Source organism: Chionomys nivalis, chromosome 5, assembly GCF_950005125.1.
Source record: "Chionomys nivalis chromosome 5, mChiNiv1.1, whole genome shotgun sequence".
Taxonomy (NCBI): Eukaryota; Metazoa; Chordata; class Mammalia; order Rodentia; family Cricetidae; genus Chionomys; species Chionomys nivalis.
Window position 1 is genome coordinate 82,938,876 of NC_080090.1, and position 27,052 is coordinate 82,965,927.

Here is a 27,052-nt window from a genome sequence, read left to right on the forward strand (position 1 = left end):
GGGCCTTAACTAATTGCTCTCTGGTGGGCCTATCCCCACACTGGATGGGGAGGGGAGACTGAGGTCGAAATGGCCACTGGTTGGGGCAGGGGTGGCCTACCTGTCCATAGGCCAGCACTGTGGCATTATAGCCCTCGAAGCAGCCTTCGATGAGCTTGCTCACACAGGTTGAATAGATCTGCTCCTGCCAGGTGTCCAGGTCAAAGACAAAGTCATAGGTAAAGGCCTTGTCCTTCCCCAGCAGGACCTGGGGCTCCCCAGGGGTGACGGAGGTACAGATGTGACAACCTTCAATCTTCTCCTTCGACAGCTGGGGTCTGATCCTGCGCAGGGAGGAAAGAGCAGCTGGGTGAAGGCGACAGGCCCTCCTCTCGCATTACCAGCCATGTTCCTGCCAACCCCACAAGCCAGGAAAGGAAGCAAGGCCGGGAGCCCCAGGGAACAATTTCAGTAATATGTGAGCATCACCCAAACCAGCGGTTGCTAACATTGGTTGAATGCTTGGTACTCTGAATGTATGTTAAGTATGTTCTATATAAACGAACTCATGTGATTTTCATTGTATACCTGCGAGGGATCTATTGATTTGCCTGATTGCCCATGGTACAACATTGGATCAGTCATTGAGACATTCTCAGCCTCTGTCTCAATGACTGACACAAGGCTGTACAACAGAGAGTGAAGGGGCCAAACCTGGGTGAAGGCACCCCCTGCCCCCAGGGGCCTGGAAGTCAGTAACCCTCTTGCAAGACAACAGCTGGCCCACTCTGGAGAGATAAAGCTTAGGGACAAGGCTGGGGAGAGGAGGACAGGCCAGGTGGCTCTGTACAGCTCTGGAATCACATTCCTCTGGGCCAGAGTCAGGTTGGAAGAAGGCCAGCACCTCTGCTGAGACCTGTGGAGGCTGCAAGGGTCTTCAGGGCAGCAGCCATCTTCCGAGGTGCCAGGGCCTAGTGGTACTCTTGGACACAAGTTCTGGTTCTTTCAGGAGTTGAGGGGCCAGACCAAACACAATCAGGGCACCCTAGGTCAAGTGCAAAGTACCCTGTCAAGGCAATGAGAAGGGATACTGAGCCAGCTGCAGGGTGGGCCAACATCCCAAATTCTGGCTCAGGAGGGATCCCCATTTAGAGGGAGAGGTGGCACCAGTACCGAGTGGGGAGCTAGCCATTGGCAGAACCGTCTCCAGCCAGTCACCCCTCACTTCCTTTTCTAAGCTGCATCACCGTGATGAGGTCCCCATGGCAACCAAGCCTGAGTCAGTAAGCATGCGCATGCAAGGACTGGCAGAAAGCACCCTTCAGATGTCCTAGAGCAGGAGTGGGGGAGGCTCTACTGCCATGGGTTCACACAGCGGCCCCACCGATGGGCTGTACACTTACAATGAACTGCTTGTCAGGCCCCTCTCCCTACGCCAACATTTACCAGGAGAAGAAAGGAACAAGAGGGGCCAGGCCAGCACCCACTCAAGGCCCAGAGGTGCCTAGCTACAGAGCCTAGGCCTCCAAGTCATCATCTTGCCCTTGTCCCAGTTGCCCCAACCCCCAGAGACCCACTCAGAGCTATCAGCTGGGTAAGGAGCTCCCAAGTCTATGGCTGCTCTCTGCTGTGGATGAGTGAACTGGGGCGGGGCAGGTGTGTGGAGGGGGTCAGAGGGGAGTGGGCACTCAGGCAAGTCTCTACCCATATGTGGGAATTTGGCTTTCCTCAGAAGTATTTTCTTTGAGGTATAAAAAGTCACTTTAATGAGTGGCTCTCTCCAGAAAGGAATGGAAGCCCAAAGAAGTCCCCACCTTACATAACTGTTAAGAGCCATACCAAGATGGGAGCCCAGCTTCCCAACCTCTTAGCTACTCACTGAAACTGGTTTCTGACAGAAACGGCAAAATTGATTCTCATATGTTCATTCTGGACCTCCAGACCAGAACCCAGCCTCCTAATGACCGCTCCAGACCTTAGGGCCAGCAGGCTCCGCCTACCTTGACTTCTACTTCTGCCCTAACCACTGTGACTGACACACACAGTGCTCACTGCATGCAGGGCAAGGTCTATGAACTGACACATCTTAACTCTTGACCACACAACTCCAGGAGGTCATTACCAGTGCCCTATGGACAGACAAGGAAACCCAATGGTGTCATTCCGAGTCACAGACAGTGAGGAGTCATTCCAAGCCCAGGCAGGCTGAATGTACTAGCCCTTCCACAGCCCTGTAGTAGGGCTGGGAGAGTGGAGGGAAGTCTCAGACACCCTGGGAAAGCATGGGTGGCTGCAGAGGGTGAGGCATGGCATGGCATAGAAACAGGAGCTTTGGCTTGGTCCCGGGCCTGTGAAGCTAAGACGGGATGCTTCCTCCCAGGCACGGGGGTGCTCTTCGGTGAACTGAAGACACATTGTGGCAGCCTGGGAGCACCCTCCAACCGTGTAGATGAGTATGAGTTTCTGAAGATATCCTCCCTACCACGTGGCAGCCTGTGATGGGATTTCTGGATCCAGTTCAAATACCATTTAATTACTGAAGGCAGATGGCAATGCCGGTGATTGGAGAAGATTGAATCAACATCCCTGGAGACAGAGGGAGCAGGCCCTGCGTCAGAGGCCTCCCAAGGTCTTCAGCAGCCAGCCGCCAGAGCATCCAAGGGCATGGTAAAGAAGAGAGGGGAGGAGAACAGTCTGGGAGTGTGTACATAGGGTCAACGGGGGCTTTAGGTGCCAAGAGTTGTGGGGTCTCTCTGGGGTTCTATTTTTGGTCCAGCACATCCTGATATGAGGGGTTCTGTATCAGAGAGCCATCTAGCCTCTTGCTAGCCTATTCAAAACATCAGGATGCAATTTGTGAGGTTCGCACAGGGAGGGGAAATAAATAGGAGACAGGACATAGACCCTGGGTGAGTCACTAATTCTCAGAACAACTGATCTGGAAGAGGGCAACTGTGTCAGTCTTGTGGATAACAAGCGACTGCAGAAGCAAGCAAAGAATGAAGATCTCAGAGGCCTTCCCGAATGTGGGTAGCGGACTAGCCAGGACCCACTACTCCCTTACCTTGGAGGTTTACAAGCTAGGGTATCATCCCCACTTCCTAGCAGGAACCATAGCTCAGTCACTCAGGTAGAAGACAAGAAGGCTGGCATTCAGCCTCTGCCCAGGCTGAGACCACAGGTGCTCCCCTACCTCCCTCGCTGCTTTCTTTCCCTAAACACTCCACCCCCACATTGCTAGAAACTTCCTACCTCCTGCCACTGTAGAGCATGTACACTCTGACAGCGCCAACCAGGGAACAGGGCTGCCCTGCCCTCAAGGGCACAGGGTCCTGTAACCGCTGAGCTCATCTTTGGTGCCTGGTGGAGATTTTGAACCCTCAGCCCAATAGGCCAGAGACAGGAGACTTTGTCCTGCCTTTACCCTCTCATAGTCTAAGACTCAGCCTGCACTTGGATTATCTAGGTTCCTCAGTTTTAACTTTTATTTTTTTAGATGTATTTGTTTATTATCTATATAGTGTTCTGTCTGAATGTATGCCCCTATGCCAGAGAGGGGACCAGCTCTCATTCTGTATGCTTGTGAGCTACCATGTGGATGCTGGGAATTGAACTCAGGACCTCTGGAAGAGCAGCAGTTTTAGCTTTTTAAGAACTGCATCACCCTCCCCTCCAATAGCCTCTTCCACTGGACCTACCCTGGATGACGTCACTTCTGTGGGTTGCCCTCAAAGTGGCAGTGATCTATGGAAGGAGAAGTTTCTCTTTATAGTTGGGGAGGAGGGGCACAGATAGCAATCACTCAAAGCTGAATTCTTCCCAGTAGCATGGAAGGAGAGGTCGGGGGTCAATTGCCAGGTTCTTCCAAGTGTACCATGGTCCCTGTGAGCTACCAAGCAGGCCAGCACTAGCAAGAGGCAAGTAGGGGCATGCATCTTAAGCACAGAACATGAGAAGGCAAGAAAGACTCAGCTGATCAAGACGGACTCTCTGATGGTCCAGATATACCACGCCTAGGTATATTCCAGAAGGAATCAAAGGCGGGAGACCACCATGTCAACACACCCATGTTTACTACAGATCTTTTCAGAATGGCCAAGTTGTGGGAAGAGCCTAGGTGCTTATCAGGGCTTATCACTGACTAAAGAAAATGTACATACACACAATGAAATACTATTCAGCCAGTAGGAAGAATGAAATCATGCCATTTGCAGGAAATGGACTAGAGAGCCTCTTGCTAAGTTGGGCCCAGAAAACTCTAATCATGTTTTCTCTATAGATGTAGTACTTGAACTTAAAAATAAGACTTGAAGAGAAAAGAACTAGCGTCTAGCCGGATTCAGGAAGAAACTTCAAAGAATAAGAAGATTTCAAAGTACATGAGACAAATACATGAGAAAGGCATATTGAAACCCATCACTGTATGATTGGAATATATCCTAAAATAGAAAATCTGGGAGCGGAAAAATGCGACATTTACAACAACTAAATTGGCATACTATGTATGACCTGCAGGCCAGTTTCCTATTATCAATGAAGGCTCTAAGCCTAAAAATCCTGTGACATTTCTGCCAGGGACAGATAGTGTGAATCTCAGAGCAGACCATCCCTCTATCCTTTTCTTCTCCCTGTAGGGAAGGAGGGCCGTGGGGCCCTCTCCAAAAGCCCTCCCAGCCCCGCCGGAATCTCCCAGAACAGAGCCGGCCTATTCGCCGTTTGGCAAACGGCAAGCAGGGCAGGGCAGCCAAGGCTTTTCACAGGCAGGATCTGGCACCGTGGCTGAAGTCGCCGCGCTTCCTCTGCTCAGAAACAAGCAGTGGCTGGCGTGATGTGGGCGACCGTCCCCGCCCCCGCAGTACTGAGCCGCAGCAGAGAGACTTAAAGGCGGGGACAAAGGCGGCGAGCTGGAGCCCAGGGCAGAGGGAAGAGCTGAGCTCAGCGGTTCCAGGGCTCTTCGGGAGCAGGACAGGGAGGAAGCAAAGGGCAGAGGACACGGCAGGGGACAAGCCAGGGGATGCTGAGGGGCTGCCAAGGGCAAAACACACTCTCTGCAGAGGGTAATAATTGAGTGCATCCGGGAACCCCAAAGTTTAGAAGAATCACCTCACAGCCTCTAGTGACGTCATATAAAGTCAGCCAATGCCCTTCCTGGAAGCTCCGCCCAGTTATTGGGCTCCTAGAGGTTGGCTGGGCTTTGAAACTAGTCCCACCTACTCAGCTAGTGGTTAGGTATCCCCAGAGTTCCTAACCTACTCTCTCCCCAAGGCTTCAGCCAAGGCTTCCAAGGGTGCAGCTTTTTACACTTAAAAAGACTTCACTGATGAGAAATAACAGGTGACATAAAATAACCAAGAGCTATTCCGGGTTCAGAAGTTTAAATTTAAAAAAAAAAAATAACATTTATGTTTGTGTGTGTGTATGCATGTATGCATTATGCAGGTGCATGTATAGCAGGATGCACATGTGAAGACCAGAGGACACCCTTTGGAGTCTTTATTTCTTCCACTGTGTGGATGCGGGGATTGAACTTATGTTATTGGACTTGGCAGCAAGCACTTTTACAGGCTGAGCTATCTCTTTGGTCCTCAGAAGCTTCTTAAAGATGATGATAAGGGGTTGGAGAGGCACTAGCTGCTGTTCCAGAGGAGCTAGGTTCAATTCCCAGCACCCACATGGCAGCTCACAACTGTCAGTAACTCCAGCTCCAGGGGACTTGATACCTTCATATCAATGTACATAAAATAAAATTAAATAAAGATGATGATGGATTTGATCCCTGATGGCCTTCTTTGTGGGGACATTACCTGGAACCCATTTCACCAAGTACTAAACTTCAGTTAAGGACTCCCACCTCCCTAGCTACAAGACAACGAGATGTCATCGGTCACTCCTACATGGTGGACACATTATGTCATTCAATTCACAGTGGGCTATTCCGTCCTCTGTTCTGTCCCCTAGCTCAAGGTCATTTGGCTAATAAGAAACAACCCGCTGCCTTTTCCACAGAGTTTGGGCAAATTAGCTTACATACACTCTCACTTGTGTAAGACCTGCACCTCGTGAACTTCTGAACAGAGACTCTCTCTCCAGACTTACCCCCAAGGCTTTCAGAACTAGAGACCTGGACTAGAGCTACCTCTCAGACAGCCAAAACGGACTAAAAGCACATCTGTTTTGTTATAACGAGGCCTTTCTAGATTCTTGAAAAGGAGCCTTTGGGGGCTGGTGGGAGGACTCCAGAGGGGCAGAAAGGAGCCTATCACCCAGTCTCTTGACTGTGCTTTAGTCAAGCTTGATTGACACCAAAGGCAGTTTAGGCCCTCTGGCTCCCTCCTCATGCCCAGCCTGACTCCTCCCGCCTAGCTCCAACCACGGGTGGCAGGGCAGAGTGGTGGCCCAGCTGCCGGCTCGTCATGGTGTGTGTTTGGCTCACTTATGCCAGGGAAAGGAAAGGGAAGAGACTCAGAGGGGCCTCGTGGTCTCCAGTCTGCCCTTCACACAGAGTCACTTGGCTGTGCTCTGTGACCAGCCAAGGGCCAACTCTTCCTCAGCAGTGACTGGGCAAGATCAAAGGGGAACTTAGCTACAGCCGGAGGGATTTAGATAAGCTAGCAAAAAGAACTTCCTGCCTGTAGAGATTGTTAAATCCTGGAAAGGCAAGCCTGAGGGAATCATGTCTTGGGGGCAGCAGCCTAGCTGTCTTTCCCTGCCCCTCCCACCCCTTAGGCTCCTCTCTGGACAGTCCTGAACATCTATGGAGAACCTGGGTGCCAGGCGCACTTCTGCACACGAACACAGGCAATGTGTTGGGACAACACTGTGAAGCAGAGGACACATGAAACTCCGAAGGTGACCTTTCACCAGCTCCGAGTCCCACAGTCTATAATGATGCACGTGAAACTCAAAGCAGCCTTGTCTGTGCCCAATCCTGCTGCAGTCACCAGGCCACCCCTAGGCAGGGCCAGAGGGGTCAGGCAGGAGGAAAATGATCCCTTTAGAATCCCTGCTGATCCCACCAGCAGCTGCCTGCCTGCCTGCCAGTCGACAAGGAAAGCATTTACCGCTTTGTAGCTAAGGAGGCTGAGCTGGAGCCATTTGTAGAAAGCAGGCCTCCTTTGCCCTCTGTAGCCCGCCCCACTCCCAACACACACACACACACACACACACACACACACACACACACACCTCTCCTAGGCAGCCTGGCAATCTGCCAGCTCTGGGGAAGACTGCTAGAAACAAAATCCTTGCTCTCTCAGGGGAGTCTGGCTTTCAGACGCTCAGGGGCTTTTAGCTGACTTAGCCTAGACAAGACATCTTCCCACCGGGGCTAGTCTTCTCTCCATCAGGGTGGCAAGACCTAATTCAGGATGCTGACCCTTTCATAGAGGGAGGGAAAACCCAGCACTACCAGGGGCAGAGTCACCAGGACCCCATGAGAACCAGTAGATATCACTGTTTGCCTATGGGAACCTCCTCTGGCTTTTCATAGTCAACTCAAGTCCTCCTGTGGTAGTCCTCGGGGAACAGACTGGGCTGGCTCTGCACCCCAAACAAGACAGCTTTGTATTGTGGGGTCAAAGGGCATGAGTTTATGAGACCCTGGTAGACTTGGCGAAAAGGGTCAGTCAACACTCTCTGCCGACTTCTGCTTCTGAGATCACAGAGAGGGGGCATGACATCCCAAAGACTCCTTAGGAGGCACTGGGGTGTCTAGGGCTCCGACCCCACTCCCTCCCCTCCGAAGGGCATGTCCTCAACTTTACCCTTTCCGTCCATCCTAGAGTCCTGGCCACTGAGTTCTGAGTCATACCCAGAGGTAAACGGGAGGACACCTGCTCTGAGACACCTGGGGAGAGCCGTGTTGTCCATGACCTCAGCCTCAGAGGCACACCCCAAAAGAACCGAAAGCAGGCAGGCCTAGAAGCAGCAAGCCACAAGTGAGAGGTGTCAGAAGCCAGAACAGGAGACTGGGAGAAGGCTAGGCCCTGTCTGGGTGAGGTACCCCGGCCTGGGATTGGCCAGCCAAGCTTCCAGGCTGTGATCAGCACCAGGCGCTTCCTGAGACAGGTCTCCTCGGTCTTTGGAGCCTGTGGAAAGGGCAAGCCCAAGTCAGGGAAGTGCCACTCAGCTGTGTTTCTCTGTCCCACTCCCATCCTTGGGCATCTGGTAGGGGTTTTCCATGACCTCCCAAGAGACAGGAGGCATTGCAGCATCAGGCTTAGCCCAGATCCCGAGCTGTGCCGGCATCTGCATCTGGTGGGGGGCAGCTCAGTAGGGGCTGGGCCCAGGGGACACTCCCCAGCTGAGGAATGCCAAGCAACAGGCAGCTGGCTGGCTGGCTGGGGGAGAGGGCTGTGAGCTCCCCCACTCCTGCCGCTGGCCCTGTGGCCATTCCCTATTACAAATCTGTAGGCAGCTGGCTCTCTGATAGCATGCACCTCACTGAAATAGGTCAGCTCGGCCTAAAGAAAGACAGGCAGCCTGCCCCACTGCCATGCTACCAAGGTAAAGGGCCGAGAATGCAGGAACAGGGGCCATAACATGCCCTCCTTCCCATACCATAGACAAGCTGGAGGTCAGAGAAGAGTCCACTTGAGACCAGGACAGGGCAGCCATTAGGCCACCACCTGCCCATGGCTGCACGGTCCCTCGGAGTGCCCCCCACCCCACGCAAATCTTCTCAGCTGAAGCAGCTGATTGGCAGTTAGCTCCAGCTGTTCCAAGGTAGAGGCTAGGAGACACTGCTTTCCTCAATGCCTAGGGACTGGATGGTTACCCCCAAAAACCATTATCAGAAAACACGGGTATTTACATTATGATTCATAGAAGCAGCAAGACTACAGTTATGAAGTAGGAATGAAAATGATTTTATGGTTGGGAGTCACCATGACTGTATTAGGTCACAGCGTTAGGAAGGTTGAGAACCCCTGCTAGAACTTCCTTGCCTGGAGAGTGACATGGCTCAGGCAAGAGACAGCCTCAGTGACCCAAGAAGAGGAAAACAGAAGCTTCTGGAATGCAAAAGAAGACGGCAGGGATTCGGGAGCTCAGGCCATGGTGGTGACAGGCTGCTATGCCCAGCAACCGCTAAGGCAAATTTGGAGCGATTCACCCTTGCTACACATCTGCTCAGCACCGTGTGTATTTCCCACATCCCCTTTCACCACAACAAGGCAGGGCTGTGAAGCTTCTGAAGAAACTGAAGCCAGAGAGCACAGCACTCGGCCAATTAGAAGTGGGACGGAGAAGAGAGTTGGGGCAGACTAGGGACGTCTTGTAAGCTTGGACTTGCAAAGGAGAGTGGTCAGAGCTCAGATCCAGTCTTTCCTACCCCTGCTCCCCTCTGCTGCTCCTGTGAGCAGCATCAATTCTTTGGTCACCTGAGCAGGACAGCACAGGCACAGTGCCCAGCACCGAGCAAAAATTTAAGCAATTATGGTGTTTAGTCACTGCCCCATGTCCAGTAGAGCATACTTCTGCTTAAAAGAAAATGAATAGATGTAAATAAATTCATTTTTACTAAACAGATTATTATCACTTAAACTAAGAAATACCTCTTAAGGACACTTAGGGATTTTGTTTAAACATTTTACTCATCTTCAGGGTACCAGGAGTCTTCCTGTATCTTGGTCCCTGCAAAGGCATTGTGCCTCCTCCATCACCCTAAGCACTTTTCAGCACAAGGCGCAGACAAGTGTTCCTAGTCCACAGTGGCTAAAGATGAGGTCCAGAGAAGAGCGAAGGGGCTAGGTGACTCACCCAACCACCCGGTAGACAATTACATAAGCTAGAGCTATAAGAGTAAGGACGTCAGGCTTGGGTCGCCACGGTGGATTCCTTGGCCCCAGCCCCACCCCACCTCTGCTGTTTTCAAATGCTAAGATCCAATCAAGCAAGCAGGCTGGGTAGTGGAGGGGGCCAATTTCCGGGGCCTGCGGTTGCTACACTCCACTTCCTTGTGATGACAGAAGTACTGTTTTTGAAACAGAAGGCCACTACCAAGCTCCTCAGGTCCCCACACAGCCCATAGAGGGCCCAGTTCCCCAGATCTACAAATTAGGCAGCATGGGACATGGCACTGAGTGGCACTGCTTAGCTTTGGGACCCTGAAGGCTCCCCACGTGTAAGGACCCCCACAACTTCTTTCGTCTTTACTCTCCTGGCCGCCCGACCAAGCCTTGATTAAAAATTTAGGCAGCCGTTGACCAAGATTTCAGAGATGTCTAATACTTGGGAAGTAGCAGCAGTGAGAAGTCCCAGCAAGAGGGCAGGGGTGGAGTCTACCACTGCCCGCTGGGTCCCTCAGTAGCCTTAAGGGCCGGTTGTGGGGCTAGCCAAGGCACCTCCCCCTCCCCAGCACACTAAAGGAAGGAAGCTGAGCAGAGACAGGCAAAGATAAGGGGAAGGGGCTAGGCAATGCCAAGGACTCTCCTTAGGGTGCGGCCCAGCACTGGGGGCTTAAATGAATTTACCATGCGACTTAGTTTCCATCCCCAGTTTTAACTATGCCAACTTGCATTTCTTGCCTGCTCTCCCTCGCTTATGCCCCCCCATTTGCAGGCCTCTTTTTTTGCAGCATGGTGCTTACAGCTCCGCCTCCTCCCTCTCTGACGTCACTGCTTACCCTTCTCCCCACCCCCACCCCCACCCCCACCCCAGGTAAAGACATTTAGAGTACAGGGATTAATGGCTAAAAGGATCACAGGCAGATGGAGGGAGTCTCCAGCGTGAGGTTGACTGGCCTGGATTCAGGGCACACGTGTCTGACTCCACCTAGCAGGGGAGACCACAGTGTGAAGATCTGAGGGCTGCTCACACCTGGCCCTCTTCCCTACATCTTCAAAGTTCCCTCCCTGACTCTAGGAGTCCAGGCCTCCAAGCAGCACTTTGTACTTAGGCAGCTTCAACCCAGTTACAAGCCAAGAGCTCCAGGGTCCCCTCTTAACATCCCAGGGCCTCTCTTTCCCCCACACACTCCTGGTCAACCCTGCCTTGCTTGCGCCCAAGGCCAGATCCCACACGTGATTCTCATGGGAATTTACAAAGATGAGGAAGGACTTCCGGGAAGTCAGAAAGAGCTGGCTTTGCCAACAGCTGCTAGGAAACTTATGGTAGTGGGTAGGTCTAGGCAATCCCAAATCTTTGCTCCTTCTCACAAATGTGCCAAAACTGGACTGTAGCCCCAAACCCAGTCCCTTCAGTGACACCAGTGATTTCTGAAGGTGGGACATAAAAAGAGAGATCCTAAACCACGGAGAATTCCACCTAAAGCACATCACTGGCACCTTCTGCTCCCTTTCCCAGCCCAGGCCCACCCTTAGCTCTCTGATTAGAACCTGGGTCCTGTCCAGGCATTGTCTGCCTTGAAGGGCCAGCTGCCCATGGAGGTCCAGAGTGTGCCAGGCTGGCTGATCAAGAGCCAGAGGACAGATGATGAGTGGGCGGAGTTCTCACCTTCCTGGAGCCCTCGGAAAGGCTGTGGTCAGTCGCCCCACAACTTCATCTACACAGGTGACCCCAGCTGGGAAAAGTGTCCCAAAGACCCGGGTGCAGAGGGCAGGCACCATCAAGGTCCCAGGAACCTCCTGATGGTGGTCGTGGGAAGGGAACACTAGCTTCTCCCTGACTCTCTACACAAGTGCCCATGCCCCTGGGCTCTTGAAGTAGGAACTCCATATTTTACCAGGCCCAGACTGGGGAGTCTGAATCGAGGGGGTAAGGCCTTTGTTTGGCCCTCTCCTGCAAAATGGAGTCTAAATAAAGGAAAGCCCCCAGGGATAGCACACCCCACCTCCTGCCCTGTCAGTTCTGGTTCATAGTGGTTGGGGTTAGGGTTCCGTTTTCGTTTTATGGTGGGCAGCTCGCCTCTCCCTGGCTGCTGTAAATGCCATATTTACGGGTCTCACTCCCACCCCCACCATGCGCTTCCCTCGACCTCCAAGGGTCCCCGCTGCAATGTCAGCCTCAGTAGCAGCCTGGCTCCGCCCACCAGCCCACCAGGCACCTGCAGGGCTCCTCTTTGTCTCAGGCTGTTCGGTGCCAGAAGGAGAGTGCACAAGTGATGGTCCAAGTGCTGTAGGAGGTGCTGGACCGGAGGCCCTCCACCTCCGTCCCTCAGACCCGGAGCTATACGTTGTCCCAGTGCCTTCCCTCTGGGTTGCACAGAGTTGGTCAGGCGGCTGGAGGCACCTGCTCTAAACGAAGCAGGAAGAGGGAACCTATTCCATCGCTTTCTCTGATCTTGTCTAGAAGCAGCTTCCCAGGATCCCTGGAATCTGGGTCATCTCTAACCCCAGGGATCTGGAGATGGGTCTCAGAGACCCACCCCAGGCTTTGACTACTCCCCCATCCCATTCTTCAAGACTGGAACAGAGACTTGTGCTCCTCTGGACATGCCTAAGTTGGTGACCAGCTCCTACATCGGCACTCTCTCAATATGTCCTCAAAGAGAAGACCCCAGAACCAAATCAAGGGAGCTGGTGAACAGCATCTCCACCCCGCACAAAGAACACAGATGGTTCAACTTTGTAGCATTTCCTGCCCCTGCACCTGTGTGCAAAAGGACCCATTCAGTCACAGTCCTTCCCCCTAATGTCTGCCCGATCACTTCTAGTACCTGCAGGTATTGGGAATGAGACTCCAGATAACCTGGGGGCCCTCCCCCTTCTCAGTGTCACCTATGTGCCTGCTGTGGATGTAGCATTCGGGTCGTGACACCCCTTCCACCCCTTTGGGGTAGTCCCTCAGATACACCTTTCCCTCCCTCCCCTAGCTCCATCTCCTTTTGGGGCAGGACCAGCAGGGTTCTCTCCAAAAGCCATTGGCACCCTGTGGAAGGCCGAGGCACCATTCCAACCCTTTCATGGGTCCCACAACCGATCTTTGTCTGTAGTACCCGCTCCCAGGATGGTGAGCTGGATCAAGAGCAGAGAACTAGCTAACTAGGGTAGATGGGGGGAGGGGGGAATTCCCTCCTATACCCCAGAATGAGACAGCAGCCTCATGGGGAGGCGAAGAGGAAACACACAGACGCTCCGGCCTGGGCCAGTGCTGGGTGTGAAATACCGGATTTCCTTGTTTATTCGATTTTCTGATCATTAAGGGCTCCCAAGAGGGGCCAGAAATTACCACCCAAACAAAGCCACCCTCCATCAGTCCGCAGGGCCGCCGCTCCCCTGAGGCAGCCGGGCCAGCGCGCGTCGGCCCCTCCTCCTGGACTGCGGGCTCCAGATCGAGCGGTGCCCGCGCCCCCCGCCCCGAGTCCACGCGAGACAAAGCCCGAGCTCCCCTCCTCGCACGCCCCTTCACCGCCATCGGCGCTCACCTGACGGCCACTTTGACGCAGCAGTCTCCCTGGCCAGCCATGGTCCTTTGGCACTAGGGTCTGGGCGCGTATCAGGGGTGGGGGTCCGGGGGCCACTGCTCCAGGCAGCGGCTGCGGCTGCAGGAGGCGGAGGCACGGACACTGCTAGCGAAAGCGACCTCGCAGGCTGGAGGTGACATGCTCGCAGGAGGCGGAGAGGGGCTCACCCGCGGCCGGCCCCACGGGGCTGGTCCCGCGCGTCTCCTCCAGCCATCGCGCGGCGGCGCTGAGCTGGCTGACAGCGGGCGGGTGAGACCCGCAGCTCCCTACAGCGCGGCACACGCGCGCACACACCTCCCACCCTGGCCGCCACCTCCCGCCGCAGCGCGAACAAAGGGGGCGGGGGCCGAGCCGCTCCAGGACCCACCCCCAGCCCCTCAGAGCCGCACAGGGCTCCGCCCCTCCCTGGAGCCGCCAATAGAAGGTGCCAACGAGCAACAGAGGCGGGACTTGAGCCTTTAAAGGGACCTCTTGGCTCGCGTCCACAGGGTTGCTGGGAGGGGCTGGTAGGATTGGAGAGCTTGGGGGTGAAGGCGGGAGTGGCATGATGTACTCGTCCTGGAACTTGACCATTCGGGAACCTCGGCCCTTGAATTCGTGGTACCTCAGCCTCAGTGGCACCTTCCTTTCCTAAATGGGGAACAGGACTCAAAGAGGAACAGCCCAAGGTCATACAGCGAATCTGTGGCTTGGAGTGGGTGAGAACCCTGGCCTCCGGGCAGTGTGCTGCACCTCACGTCCCACAGTGATTAGCAACTCGCAATCTGAAAAAACCAGGAAAGTATCCCTTCTGCATTTTTTCCCGTAAATTCGTAAACCTTTATTGAAGGGGATTCTTGTTTATGTCTTAGTAAATTTCCCCAACTCCACCCTGCAACATCTTAAAAGCCCATCTTTTGCTTTGATTGCTGGCCAGCTCAGACTCTCCCTGCTAGACTAGGGTCCCATTGACCTTTATGACCCACAGATGACCCATTGGGCCTGGTTCACACTCTGCTTTGTGACCGTGGGGGCAGAGGGTCAATGTGGGAGGCCAGAGCTGCCTAGGAAATGGTAGGAACAAAAGGGCTCTTTAACTCCAGATACCTGGATGAGGCTGGATGGCAAAGAAGGTGGGAAGGGAAGGCGAAGGCCAGCAGCCACAAACACAAAGTTACATAAAAGACAGGGGACAGTCCTGGAGACTTTAACACCAAGCCTTGAGAGAAGAGAGGAGGCCATGACATTCCCTTTCCAGTTCACCTCCCCTCCCTCTGAGCCCCACTCCTCCCTGCCCCCCAACTCTCAACATTAGGGCCATTCACAGGGCCCCTCACCAGCTGCCCTCCCTTCCCTGGCTTCACCCAGCTCCCTCCTCTGGAAAAGGCCCAAGAGGAGGACCCAGCTGCAGCTCAAGATGTGGATGGAGACCTCTGGGGGAGGGGAGACAGGGCAGCCTGACTCCCCAGCTTCTTGCATCAGCCTTAGATGATGAAATCACCTCAGAGATTTTGGCAAGGGTGTGGATTAGGGTCTCAAAGATTCAGTTCTTGGTGCCATCACACACATACACACACACACACACACACACACACACACATCCCCGTCCCCCCACACCGTCTGTGACTGCTCTGCCCAGAACCCAGATCCCTGCTTGGAATAATTTTAAAGGGAAATCTCAAAGTTCTGTCACTATATTGTTTCTACTCTCTCAGCAAACAGGAGGGGAGCCATGCCCCAGCGTGGCGGGGGTAGTCTGGATAAGGGGTCCTGGTGGAATCCTGCATATTCATATCTGCATCTGATGCCAGTGAACCACATGTCTTAAAACAAGAGGCCGGAAGGGTATTGAGGCATTGAGACCTCCCCATCCTCCAACTGAAATGGACGGAGGGAGGTGAGGGATGCTTGTACTACACAGGCAGGTACTGCTTGTGTATGTTCTTGTTCATCCTCCAACCTCGTGAGCTAGGTTCTAGTGCTCCTTTTCAATTTTGCAAGTGGGAAAATAGAGTCTTATAAGCAGCCGAGGATTTGAACTCACGCCTGTAGTTCTAGGCTTCCCATCACCTCTAAGGTAATGCTTAAGGGGAAGGGAGCAGGACCAGCCCAGCTGTCCTTGAAGGAGCCACAGGCTACAGGCTAAGCCCTCCTGGATGATAATGTTGTGTTTTCACCAAAATGCTCTCCCTCCTATCCATCTCTGGGCTTCTTTGGTACTTATTTCTGGTTTCCTGTTTGCCTTAGGTCTTCCCAGACTTCCACCAGTAGGTGACCCTCTGACTCATAGTTCCACTGCTGGGAAATGCCACCAGAGCTGTCCCCCCTGCATCCTCTGACGTCCAGGGTGTCCAGTTAGGGTGAGCAAGGAGGCACATGGGCTGCAGATTTGGGCCTCCTAGATAGTTTCAGGGTTCCAGTTACCCCCACCCACCCCAGCAGCTCCCTCCTGGGCCATCAATGAGCAGCTGGATGGCAGAGGTTCAGACCCTGCCTCCTAGGCTCCGCTGTTCAGAAGTGAGGTCATGTGGGGATCCAAGGTGAGAAAGAGGCTTTGCAGTTTGGAGAGATTTAGATCAGGCCAGAGAAAGCCTAAAACAGTCTCTGCCCTTGTTGAGCTTTATCCGGCTTCAACACTACTGCTGCTTTGCCGCCTTCCCACCTCCTACCTCTTTCCAGCTGCTCTTTTTCCCTTCTCTCCTTTCTAAACCCTGAGGTCCCTCAGGGTCAGCTACTGTCTGCAGCCCTCAGTGCTTCACACACACACACACACCCATGACATTTCTCAGGATCGGCTACTATATGCAGCCCCTCAATGATACACACACATACGCACACACACACACATGATGTTTCTCAACATCAGCTACTATATGCATATGCAGCCCTCAATATTTCATACACAACACACACACACACACCCCTGGCACACACCCATGACATCTCTCAGGATTGGCTACCGTATGCAACCCCTCAATGACACACACACACACACACACACACACGATGTTTCTCAGCATCAGCTACTGTCTGCATATGCAGCCCTCAATACTTCACATACACTCACACACACACACACACTCATACACACAGCGGGGGGGGGGGGAGAGAGAGAGAGAGAGAAAGAGAGCAAGCTGGCTCCAAGCCCCTAACTGGACTAGAATATAAGCCTTAAGCCTCGACTCCTATTCTGAGCTGAGTCCCTTCCCCCAGGCATCTTAAGTCCTCCATCATTTCTCCTGACAGGAGCTGTGGGCGTCTGGGCAGATGGGAACCTAGGGGAGGTGTGGGAAGCCCCCTCCAAGTCAGGAAGCTCCCACGCAACTGTAGTTAAAATACTCCAGCAGTGACTTAGGGCAGCCATCTGGCCCAGCGCGCTCTTAGACACATTCCACTTTTTAACAGTGATGCCGTGGGAACAAATAGAAACCCTGAAGGGGATACCCACAGATACCAGGAATGTCCCCAAGGTGGTCTCAACTTGAGTCCCCACCCCCGCTTTCAGGGGTGGCCCTGGGCAATAGCTTTGTAAAATCTAAATAAGCCCTGGTGTCAATGGTGGTGGTGGATACAGAACTCAGGACCTTGAGTTCTAATCCCAGGCCTTTCCCAGCAGCTGTGTAGGGGTCCGTGGGAGCAGAGGCCTCAGCCTATTCATCAACAGTATCCTCAGCAGCTGTCCAGCTGCAGCCTCAATGTCCATCCAGAGACAGGGCCCGTTCTTCCCACCAACAGGAAGCTCAGGACCCCAGAAAAATGTCCACTGAGCTGCAGACTCAGGAGATCTGAGTGCAGACATGAACCGAGCCTCACTTCCTGTGTTTAGGAGGAGACAGGCTGAGCCACAGAGGAAACCAGAGTCCGTTATAAATAGCAAGGATGGCAGAGAGCTGTGGGTTTCAAACATCTATCAGTTTTAAAACAAACTCTATTTTTGGCTTCAAATATAATTAGGATTTAATTAATGCTCTATGTAACCTCAAAAATGTATCTATTTCTTTTATTTTTAAGCCATGAAGCACAGGATAGCACTGAAACTCATGATCCTCCTGCCTCAGTTTCTAGATAACTCTAGGCATACCTCATTGTACACAGTTCTCTGTCTCTTTCTCTCCAGTTTTTGAGACAGGGTTTCTCGATGTAGCCCTGACTGTTTTAAACTCACTCTGTATTCCAGACTGGTGTTGACTCAGAGATCTATCTGCCTCTGTCTCACAGTGCTGGGATTAAAGGCGTGCACCTGCCGTACATGGTTCTTTTTTTGGTTTTGGTTTTCGAGACGGGGTTTCTCTGCAGCTTTGGAGCCTATCCTAGAACTCGCTCTGCAGACCAGGCTGGCCTCGAACTCACAGAGATCTGCCTGCCTCTGTGCTGGGATTAAAGGCATGTGCCACCACCACTGGCTCCTGTACATGGTTCTTAATTAAACATGGTGATTTTACCTACCCTTCTCCTTTGCTGTACCTCCTAACAGTATTAATGTGGCAATTTTCAGTGTTACCAAGTCCTAAACTCAAAAAGAACCCCCAGGACACATTTACCGCTAGTTTATTTTCAGGTGAAGGAACTGAGGCCCAAAGGAGGTAAAGAGACTTGTTGAAAGTTGCATAGTACATTAAGTTGGGGCTGAGCTGCAAGGCTGGAAGTCTGGTTGCTGTGCTGTCCCAGGGCAGGCTCCATGGCAGCATGATACGGACCCCAAGGCTAAACATCTGAAGTTAGACTGTCGTAAGTTTATAGTCCTGACAAAACTTTGGTCTGAGTGAAATAACGAAAGACAGCCCAGAGGCTGAGTTGTGATCTTCTGAGTCACAGAGATCTGGGCTCCCATCCCAGTTCTTCCCCTTATGAGCTATGTAGCCCTGGGCCAGTGATGCAACCATACCCAGCATCAGCTCCCACATCGAGGAGAATCACGTTCTCATCTCGGGACCATTATGAAGTTACAGTGGGGGACCCTGCACCAAACATCCCACCTCAGAATGGGTGTCAAGCCTTCACATTGTCCTCGGGTTCTCCATCTTTTCTCCAGCAGACTCCACCTCTGTCTGGACAGAAGGCTGGGTTTATTAAAAAGAGTACCCGCCAGAGAGGCACTCTCAGGAGTGTGAGCAAGGCTGACAGGACACAGGTTATGAGGATGAGGTGTCATAGTGGGGGCTGGGATGGAGTTCAACAGTGGGAGGCTTGCCCTACATGCCTGGAGTCTTAGGTTCATCTGAGCAGCCAGTGTGAGATCTGCTGGGTGGCGAGGGGAAGCTGCAGGAACTTACCCACAGTCTGCTGACTACATACAGCACAGTGGGAGCACAGTGGGAGCCAGGTGCTTTCCAGGAAGAAACTTTAACCTTATGGTCCCTTTCAGACACAGGTAATCCTGGACCACCTCCCTGAAGGCTGGCCCTCTGAAAGGGGAGAGTTTGAACTCTCACCCTGTAACCACGATGGATGGACTGTGTTACATACATGTTCTCCTCTACCCTCACGATCATCTAGGAAGTATGCACTTATCATGCCTGTTTTGCAAAAGAGGAAATGGGCTCAAAGGTCCCTTGGCTAGGGTAGTAGTCGTTAGGGCTGTTCACATATTTCCTGTATTCTGCCTTCCAGCATAGGGCAGGAGTACATGTCTTTAATCCTTGGATAATAAGTGGCCCTGTGACTTTAACCAATAAAAAGGGAAGCTATAGGAGCCACAGTCACTGTCACCCCTGTGTTGTTCACAGACCATGAACGAGAAATAAACTTTTATTGTGTTCAACTGCTGAACTTGTGAGTTGTGTGTGGTCCTGGCAGAGCCTAACCTGCTCTGATACAGTTAGTGAAAGCAGACCCGAGACTAGAGATCTCCCATCTGTATAGACACCAAAGGGTCCAAGTGATTTCCAGGGTCTTTTGAGTTCTGATCTCCTCGGCTGCTTAGAGGCAGATGGAAGAAGACAGAAGTCTGAACATCTATTCATCCTGACGTGACTAAGTTTTAACTTGTTTTCCTGGTCACTAGGTTGTGGTTACTGAAGAAATATGTGGTGAAATATGAACCCTTTGGGGTCCCATAGTTCCCCGGGAGTTCAGGAACCACTCTGTGAAGTCACTGGAAAACACCAAGGGCCTTCCTCTGCCTCTGCCTGTCTTGTCAGTAGGAATGGTTCCCAGCTCCGATCCCAGGACTTATCTGTATTCATCTCTAGCTCAAAGATTGGCCCTGTTCAGCTCCCTTATTCTTTTGGGACTTAGTTATTCCTCAGTGAGATGGAGGCTCCACTAAGGGCCACAGTTGCTGCTCAGAGATGTAGGACAAACCTATTCTAGAGCATAAAAATCTCAGAGGCACAAGCAAGATCACAACAGCTCCCATTTCTGAATATTGGGCCGAGCATGTGGTAAACGTTTCCACTTCATGCAGTAATGTAATGTTCACAACCCTGGGAGGAATAATTATCCCCACAAAACAAACCAGCAAGGTCATGGTGCAACTCACAGAACAGGGTTCAAACCCAAGCAAAAGGATGGTGATTTCATCTTGCGTTGAACTACCATGAAGGAAAAGGCTGGACCCGCCCTTGACTGCTAATGAGCTAAGAAAGTAAGCAGTATATCCTGTGAACTCACCTGCTTTGAGTGTGTACGGGCGTGAACACAACAGGTTTTGCTATCGGCCCAAATGCTCACAAACAGGCACAGTCATGATGGAATCCTATTCGGCAATGAAAAGGGATGAGCTACTGGCACATAACTGATGGAGAACAGATGAGTTTCAGTGGTACTCAGGGAAAGAAGCAGACCAAACAGCACGCATGTTCCTGATAATGATAAGAATAGCCTAGAAAATAGAGTGAACCTGACATATCAGAAAATAGATCCTGGCAGAAGGAGGGCTATGGGGCAGTAGGGGCATGAAAAGGTCAAGAGGGGCTGCAAAGGGCCACAAAGAAAATCTTTTGGGTAGTTGAGGTTTGCGTTCAGGCATCTGTACTGGCCTGCCCTTGGGGTCCTGACAGGATACGTCCTCAGTTGCAGCCGCTAAGAGCACCTTCTGCGCAGTCACCACGTTCCTTTTTAAAAGGTGGGCCTTGCCCACCTCCCATCTCTCTCTCTCTCTCTCTCTCTCTCTCTCTCTCTCTCTCTCTCTCTCTCTCTCTCTCTCAGCTTCTCTGCCTGTCTCTCTGTCTCTCTTTCTTTCCTCTTTGGCTGCTCTTGTCCCCAGAGGCCTAGCTCCCCTCTCCCCTCCCCCCTTTTCCGATTCACCTTCCCCCAGTAAAAGACCCCGCCACCTGAGCTCGGTCGCATGAGCATGACTTCTTTCTCTCCCCAGCCGTGTTTTTAAATAACAGTTGGTATGTATGTAAGGTAAAGATGATATGACAGTTATATGCACTTCTCAGGGCAAAGCAAACCATTGTGTATGCTGGGTATGTGTAACCTACTTGGTTAATTTTACCTCAACAAGGCTGCTTTGTATGTGGAAGTCAAAGGTCATCATCTGGTATCTTCCTTAATTGCTCGCCGCCCTTTCTGAGACAGTCTCTCACTGAACCGAGATCACCCATTTGGCTAGGCTAGTTCACCAGGCGAGCCTCCGGGATCCACTCTCTCCCCCACTCCTATCCCACCCCCTGAGCTGGGGCTCCCCATAAGGGCCACATTACCGTGCTTTTCATACAGGGACTGGGAATCTAAACTCAAGTCTTCATGCTTATGCAAGCACTTTACCAACGGAGCCTCTCTCCTGCCCACTCTAGCTGTTTTTAAAAGATAACTTACTTCAATTTCCTCTTAGCTCAGAGGTGCAGAGTGGCATTATGACTTTTCTGGGGTCATCGAGGGAGACAGCTGTAGTCCTGAACCCCTGAGGACCTCTCTGCCCTGAACCACATGGTATAGGGGCTCAAAGAGAGTTCCTCTCCTGCCCAGTAGCGGGGCAGGGACAGGGAAGTAGGAGTGAGAGAACAAGGCATCAAACAGGAGCAGGGTGGAGAGAAGAGCTTCAGGAGGTCAGCCAGGACAAACCAGGTAAGGGAAGTGGGGAGAGGGGGGGGACCAGATGAACCCGCTAGACCTGAAGACCAGCAGCAAGCTTCTCAGACTGATCTCTAGAGGCTCTAGGCTCTCCTGTTGACAGCACTTTTCCCTTGGATGACGCCCACAAAAGCCACTCCTGTCCTTGAGTTATTGATTTTCGGTCTCCCCGGACGCACCATTTCCTTGGCTCTCGTAGACATGTGTCTGGGCCAGGCGCTACCCAGCAAATCGGCCAGCCCAAAAGTGCTTAACACTTTACATTCCAGGTTAACCTTGAAGGTGCCAGTTCTCCAGAAATGCAGCCAGCCTGAAGATGGTACTGGACAGTGGTGGGTACCAGTCCCTAGGCAGTATATGCTGGGTCTCATGGCCCGTTTTAGGAACAGTTCAAAGGCCCTTTGACTGACAGTCAGTTGGCCGAGGTGATGTCACTCTTCAAAAGTTTGCCTGTGTCCTTCCTTAGCTCGGCGTTTTTTGAAACTTGCACCAGTGGACAGAAGAGATGTGTCGCCCTGAGCAGAGTGTCAGCAAGGTCAAGGGAGGGTACAGCAAAGTGTGAAAGGACCTTTTTTTCTTTTTCTTTTTTCCTCCCTTCTCTGTAATCTCCAAAGTAAGTTGAAGGACCCAAAGGGAAGGCTCAGACTGGGTAAAGACTTTTTAAATCAAAAACAAAATTAGAGAAAGCCCAGAGGGCCAGGTGGTGCACGCCTTTCATCCCAGCCCCCAGGAGGCAAAGGCAGGCAGACCTCTGAGTTCAAGGTCAGCCTGCTCTACTGAGTGAGTTCCAGGACAGCCAGGGCTACACAGAGAAACCCTGTCTCTAAAAAACAAGAAGTCCAGAGGAAGAGGCCCAGCCCCTGTGTCCCAGCTCCCCACTCCTGGACTGATGTGGGTCCCTTTTGCTAACCAAGCGGAAAAGTAGATGCTGGGGGCAGGCCTTAGCTAATGTCAGATCTCCCATGGTCAGTCCAAGTGAGTCTTCCCCCACTTAGAGGAGACTAAGAGCCAGGAACAAGCCTGTAATCCCAGCTCTCAGGAGTTTGAAACCGGGAAGTGCTGCATAACCGGACCTTGTCTCCAAAATCAAATCAAAGCAAAACAGCCAGCATGCTTTGCCCAGGATGCCCATCTTGGTGACCTCTCACCCAAGCCATTTTTGGTGGTCAGAGCATGTGCAAACAGCTCCAAGAGAGAGGCCAGCAGCAAGAGCACAGTGTGGAGAGGCTGTCACCCAGCACTATTGAGTTGTCCGCCCCAAGACAAGAGTAAAATGTGGCTGGAATCAGAGATGCCAAGAGAGCAGGGACCAGTCTCTGAAATACCACGTAGAGAATCCAGGCCTCCTACGTGGGTCTGAAGCAGGAGTCAGCTCAGTACACATCCAAGCTGGTCATGGGACATGTAGAGGAACTAGCCTAGTGCTGAAGAGGGCTGTCACTGCTCAGCTTCCCCTAAAAGCTCAGGTTTGTCCCCTTCAAGTCAACTTTGTCCCGTCTTAGAGATCTGGACCTCACACACAGTATCCAATAGAACCAAAACAACTAGTTATTACCAAGAACCAGGGTGGGGCAAGCCAGTAAGCAGCACCCTCCATGGCCTCTGCATCAGCTCCTGCCTCCAGGTTCCTGCCCGCTGTCTGAGTTCCTGTCTTGACTGCCCTTAATGATGATTTGGAAGCATAAGCCAAATGAACCCTTTCCTCCCCAGGTTGCTCTGGATATGGTGTTTCATCACAGCAACAGAAACCCTAACTAGGACGCAGGCCCTTACAAAGTTACAGCTGTACCTTAAGGTTGAGCAAGAATAGACTTAAGGACAAAGTGAAATCCCTGACCCTCACGTGACACAGCAGTCAGGGACCATGACTCAGGTCCCAAGAATCTGGATCCCAAGGTTGCTCTAATAACCGCAGTGCGGCCATTTCTCTCCTTTACAGACACCAGGTAATGGGCTGACAGTGGCTCAGAGGTAGAACACTTTCTTAGCTCATACAAGGCCCTGGGTTCAACTCCTATCACCATGATAAATAAACCCTGAAGGGGCAGCACTGTCCAGAGCTGCCCCAGGAAGCCCCAGGACTGGATCCAGCATTCTCCTGGCTTTGATGGGATCGGACTTCGGCCCACTTCTGGCCTTTCCAGAGAAACTTCATCTGAGCTTTGCACCTTCCAGATGGAGGGGGCTCCCCTCCTCTCCACCGTCTTTGTGTCCATCTTGTGCCCACCCCTTTCACCAGTGACACTCCTGCCCCTTCTGGCACAGTCCTATCCAGCAGCTGGGATCTAAATCTGCATAGAATTGTCAGGAGCTGAGAGGGACCTGGCAGACACTGGTGCCTCCCAGTGACAGAAGGGGGGTCTGCCTGCCCCCATAGTACTGTTAGGTGGTCCTTCTGAGGGGACATCTGTCTCTTCTGCAACATGCCCACTGCTCAGCTCCCTTCTGCCATCATCCTCTCCTCGTGGGCTTTATTTGAGCAGTCTGGTTGCCCTTTGGGAAACCAGTCTTTGGGTAAACTGAAGCTGGGTAGAGGATGGGACTAGCACACAATAAATCAGAGCATTGTGTGTATTGTGTAGGAAATTGCTTGAACGTTTCCAAGACATGAAGAAGTTTCTCAGAGCCCACGTGTGCATTTGTACCTGTCAGTCACGCTGGGAGGACAGCATAGATTTGACAAATAGTATTTCAGTTAATGAAATGGAATACGATGCCAAACTGCCCAGGTTTAGCTCCCTTTGTGGCCCTCTTATTAGGTGCACAGACTTAGGTATCCCTCTGCGTCAGAGTTGCAAATGTAGATAATAATTTTTTTTCTAGTTGCTAAGAAGACTAAATACATTAATACATAAAAGCGAGACTATTGAGGCACGACCTGTTTTATAGTTAGTATTTTGTATATCGTAAGTACTGTAAAGATATCTAGCTCCTTCATCTGAGTACAGCAGCTTTTGATAGTGTTTTATAGGAGAAACACTTTAATGTAGGTTGCATCTTACCTCACTAGACATGAGTTGGGTGAATGGGAGACAGTGTAAGCGCCCGTGGGTGGATTTGGAACTTCCTTCATCCTGGAGGCTGCAGTGTGGAATCCAGCCTGGCACATTTGGAGGCAGAGGATTTTTGTTTGTTTGTGTGTGTGTTTGTTTTTTCTTTCTTTCTTTGTTTGAGACAGAATCTCACTATGTAGCCCTGACTGTTCTGAAACTCACTCGAGGCTGGCCTTGAACTCACAGAGAGACACTTGCTTCTGCCTCCTGAGTGCTGGGATTAAAGGCAGAGCCACCATACCTGATAAGACACGTTTTTTCATCTCACCTGTCCCCAGTTTAGATGGATAGCCAAGGTGGCTGAGCTGGTGATGCTGAGCAGGTAGAGTCTACCCTTCTTGGCTCTTTGTATCACCCGCCTAACAAGCAGCTTCTGGGCCACCAGTGAATGATAAAGAATGCTGTGAACAAGACGGGCACAGTTCCAGCTTTCAGGGAACTTAGCCTCTGGCTGGGATAAAATGAAGTTACAGCAGGGATGCAGTTCCCTCTGGAATGGGAAGATGGTTGTCTATACTTAGGAGCCAGGTTCTAAAGAGCTTGGCATGTCCAGGGAAATGGCAGCGAAACCGAGGTTTGGAGGATGGTTAGAGGTCAGTGAGCTAGAGGGCTCAGGAAGGTTCTAGAGAGACGGGCGCACTGAAGCTCAGAGGTAAGCATGGCCACTTGTGGGCGAGCAGCAGCCTCACCCACCAGAGGGTGGTGTCTGGTAGATCCGAGCCGCACTTGGAAGACGACACAAACAGTACCCAGTGCAGAGACAGGGAGAAGGTGGAATGACTGGGGAACAAAGACCCAGTTTTTACTAGGTCAAGAAGAAGTGGGGTAGGAAGACAATATGGTTAGAAGGACTGAGGGACAGGGCCTTCCGGTGGCTTCTGTTTGTGGGTGAGGTGGACAAGGCAAACTATTGGAGCTGAGGTTCAAGGAAAGGTGTGTGTGTGTGTGTGGGGGGGAACTGCTTCATGACAGGACTCCAGGAAGCTGTGGGGCCTAGCTGGGGCTTGCATGCACAGGTCACCAAGTGTCATCCCAGGGCAGGCCCACTGGGGGTGTTCACCAGGAGGCTGCACAGCAGGTCAGCCTTGTTACCATAGCAACAGCCACAGGAGCAGGCCCTTGGCCCACAGTTAATGAAGGCACGGGCAGAAGAGTGCCCTGTGGAGGGAAAAGGCACGCAAGGCAGTCCCAGGTTTAGCTCCAGATATGCCTTGTTATCTTTGCTGCGCCTCTGTTCCCTCCTCTTGAACGTGACTCTGATGAGAGGTGAGTGACTTTTGTGGGAAAGTGCCCTGTAAATCCGTGGGAAGCCCTCGACAGGAGACGGTAGTTGGAAAGGGTGCGCGCGAGGCATTTGGTTGGTAGACAGCAGCTGTTTGTTATTGCTGGGTGGTGTGGAAGAACAGCCATGGAAACACAAACGTGATAACCACAGCCATAAACCACTGCCGCTGAGACTGGTCTTGGCGCTGGCAATGGACTCTGGCCAAAGTCTCAGGGTCACAGCTTCGACAAAGGTTGGCCGTGGTGTAACCAGGGTGTGGCATTGCTTCTGATGCCATCAGAGGGAAAGTGGAGATGGCCTGGGACTCTTCTGCAAGGCCCAGGATCTCTGAGAAAATAGGTAGAGTGGAGAACATTTCAAAATGTTCTAAAACAAAAACAAACAAGCAAGCAAACAACAACAAAAAGACAAGCAGAAGCCAGGTGCCAGTGTGCCTGGAGACTTTAATGTCCAGCTGGTTGGAGTGACTTTGTGACAGACGGACCCTGGCACGGATCAGGCCTTTGTGAATGACATCAGAAGCTCTGCCAAATAAATCCTGCTTCTCGCTGGTGAGAAGGGCCCGACCCGCCCACCCACAGCCTCCAGTCTGCTTGAGGTGGTTCCTGACCACGGCTGCTCAGTCTGCATAGCTGGTTACTGAGGTAAGGCAGGCTGCTGGGCTGGGTTAGCCCTTCTCCATTCCAGCACCTTCTGGCCCTTGGTCATGGCTGCTCTAAGCTCTTATCATTCTGTGTAGGCCTCACACCTGGGAGGAATAAGTGTCTTCTGAAAGTCCCCATGTTGGACTGGCCGCCCAGGGAGGACCTGAGGTTCAAGCCTCCCAGGGCATGGCTCTGCCCTCTGGGGATTCTCGGTTCAGTAGCTCTGTTGCTGCCACCTCTACTTCCTCTAGCTCCATCTGGCAGGCATCCGCCAGGGCCTGGCCTGTTGCCATGACGAAGTTAGCATCTGCTGCTAAGGAGTCTAGCCGTCCTCGAACCAGAGCCTGTAGGGAGGACAGGAGATTGGATGGATCTTCCAGGAGACTTGCCTTCTGGGGCCCTCTACTGTTGGTCACCCTCTCCCCATGACAGACTGTCACAGGCCACCCTTTGGTGTGGTCTTCAGCTCCATCCCAGCCCTGCCTCACCTCCTGGATCAGGAAAGCAGTAGCTGGAGCCTTGCACCTGTGAGCTGAGTTCCTGCGAACGCTCTCCTCAAAGTTCCCACTGTGGGGTGTTCCCAGAGACCTTGGCAAGGAGCCGTTATTCTCCTCCTGCACAGGAGGCTCTGCCTGGGGGAGCTGTTTTAAACACACACAAAAAATCAAAGGTTCCCCCCCAAACAGATACACTAGAGCCAACTGCTACACTGGAGCTCACAGCTCATCCA

General features: G+C 52.3%; 2 protein-coding genes across 9 annotated transcripts in view; both read right to left on the reverse strand.

Annotated features, from left to right (window-relative positions):
* The window catches only part of Kif21b (kinesin family member 21B), a 47,401-nt gene extending 33,754 nt beyond the window's left edge, over positions 1-13,647 (reverse strand). For all 8 annotated transcript variants that reach the window (XR_009057120.1, XM_057769253.1, XM_057769250.1 and 5 more), the window contains exons 1-2: positions 13,304-13,647; positions 101-323 (exon numbers count right to left, since the gene is read on the reverse strand). Coding sequence is in view for 7 of the 8 variants with exons in the window: in XM_057769253.1 (XP_057625236.1) it covers positions 101-323; positions 13,304-13,344 (264 nt within the window). In the remaining variant the exon portion in view is untranslated. The remainder of the gene's footprint in view (positions 1-100; positions 324-13,303) is intronic.
* A 12,454-nt stretch (positions 13,648-26,101) lies between these two features.
* Positions 26,102-27,052, reverse strand: part of Cacna1s (calcium voltage-gated channel subunit alpha1 S) — a 63,219-nt gene continuing 62,268 nt past the window's right edge. The window contains exons 43-44 of the mRNA XM_057769181.1: positions 26,811-26,963; positions 26,102-26,666 (exon numbers count right to left, since the gene is read on the reverse strand). Coding sequence (XP_057625164.1) covers positions 26,493-26,666; positions 26,811-26,963 — 327 coding nt within the window. The 3' untranslated portion in view covers positions 26,102-26,492. The remainder of the gene's footprint in view (positions 26,667-26,810; positions 26,964-27,052) is intronic.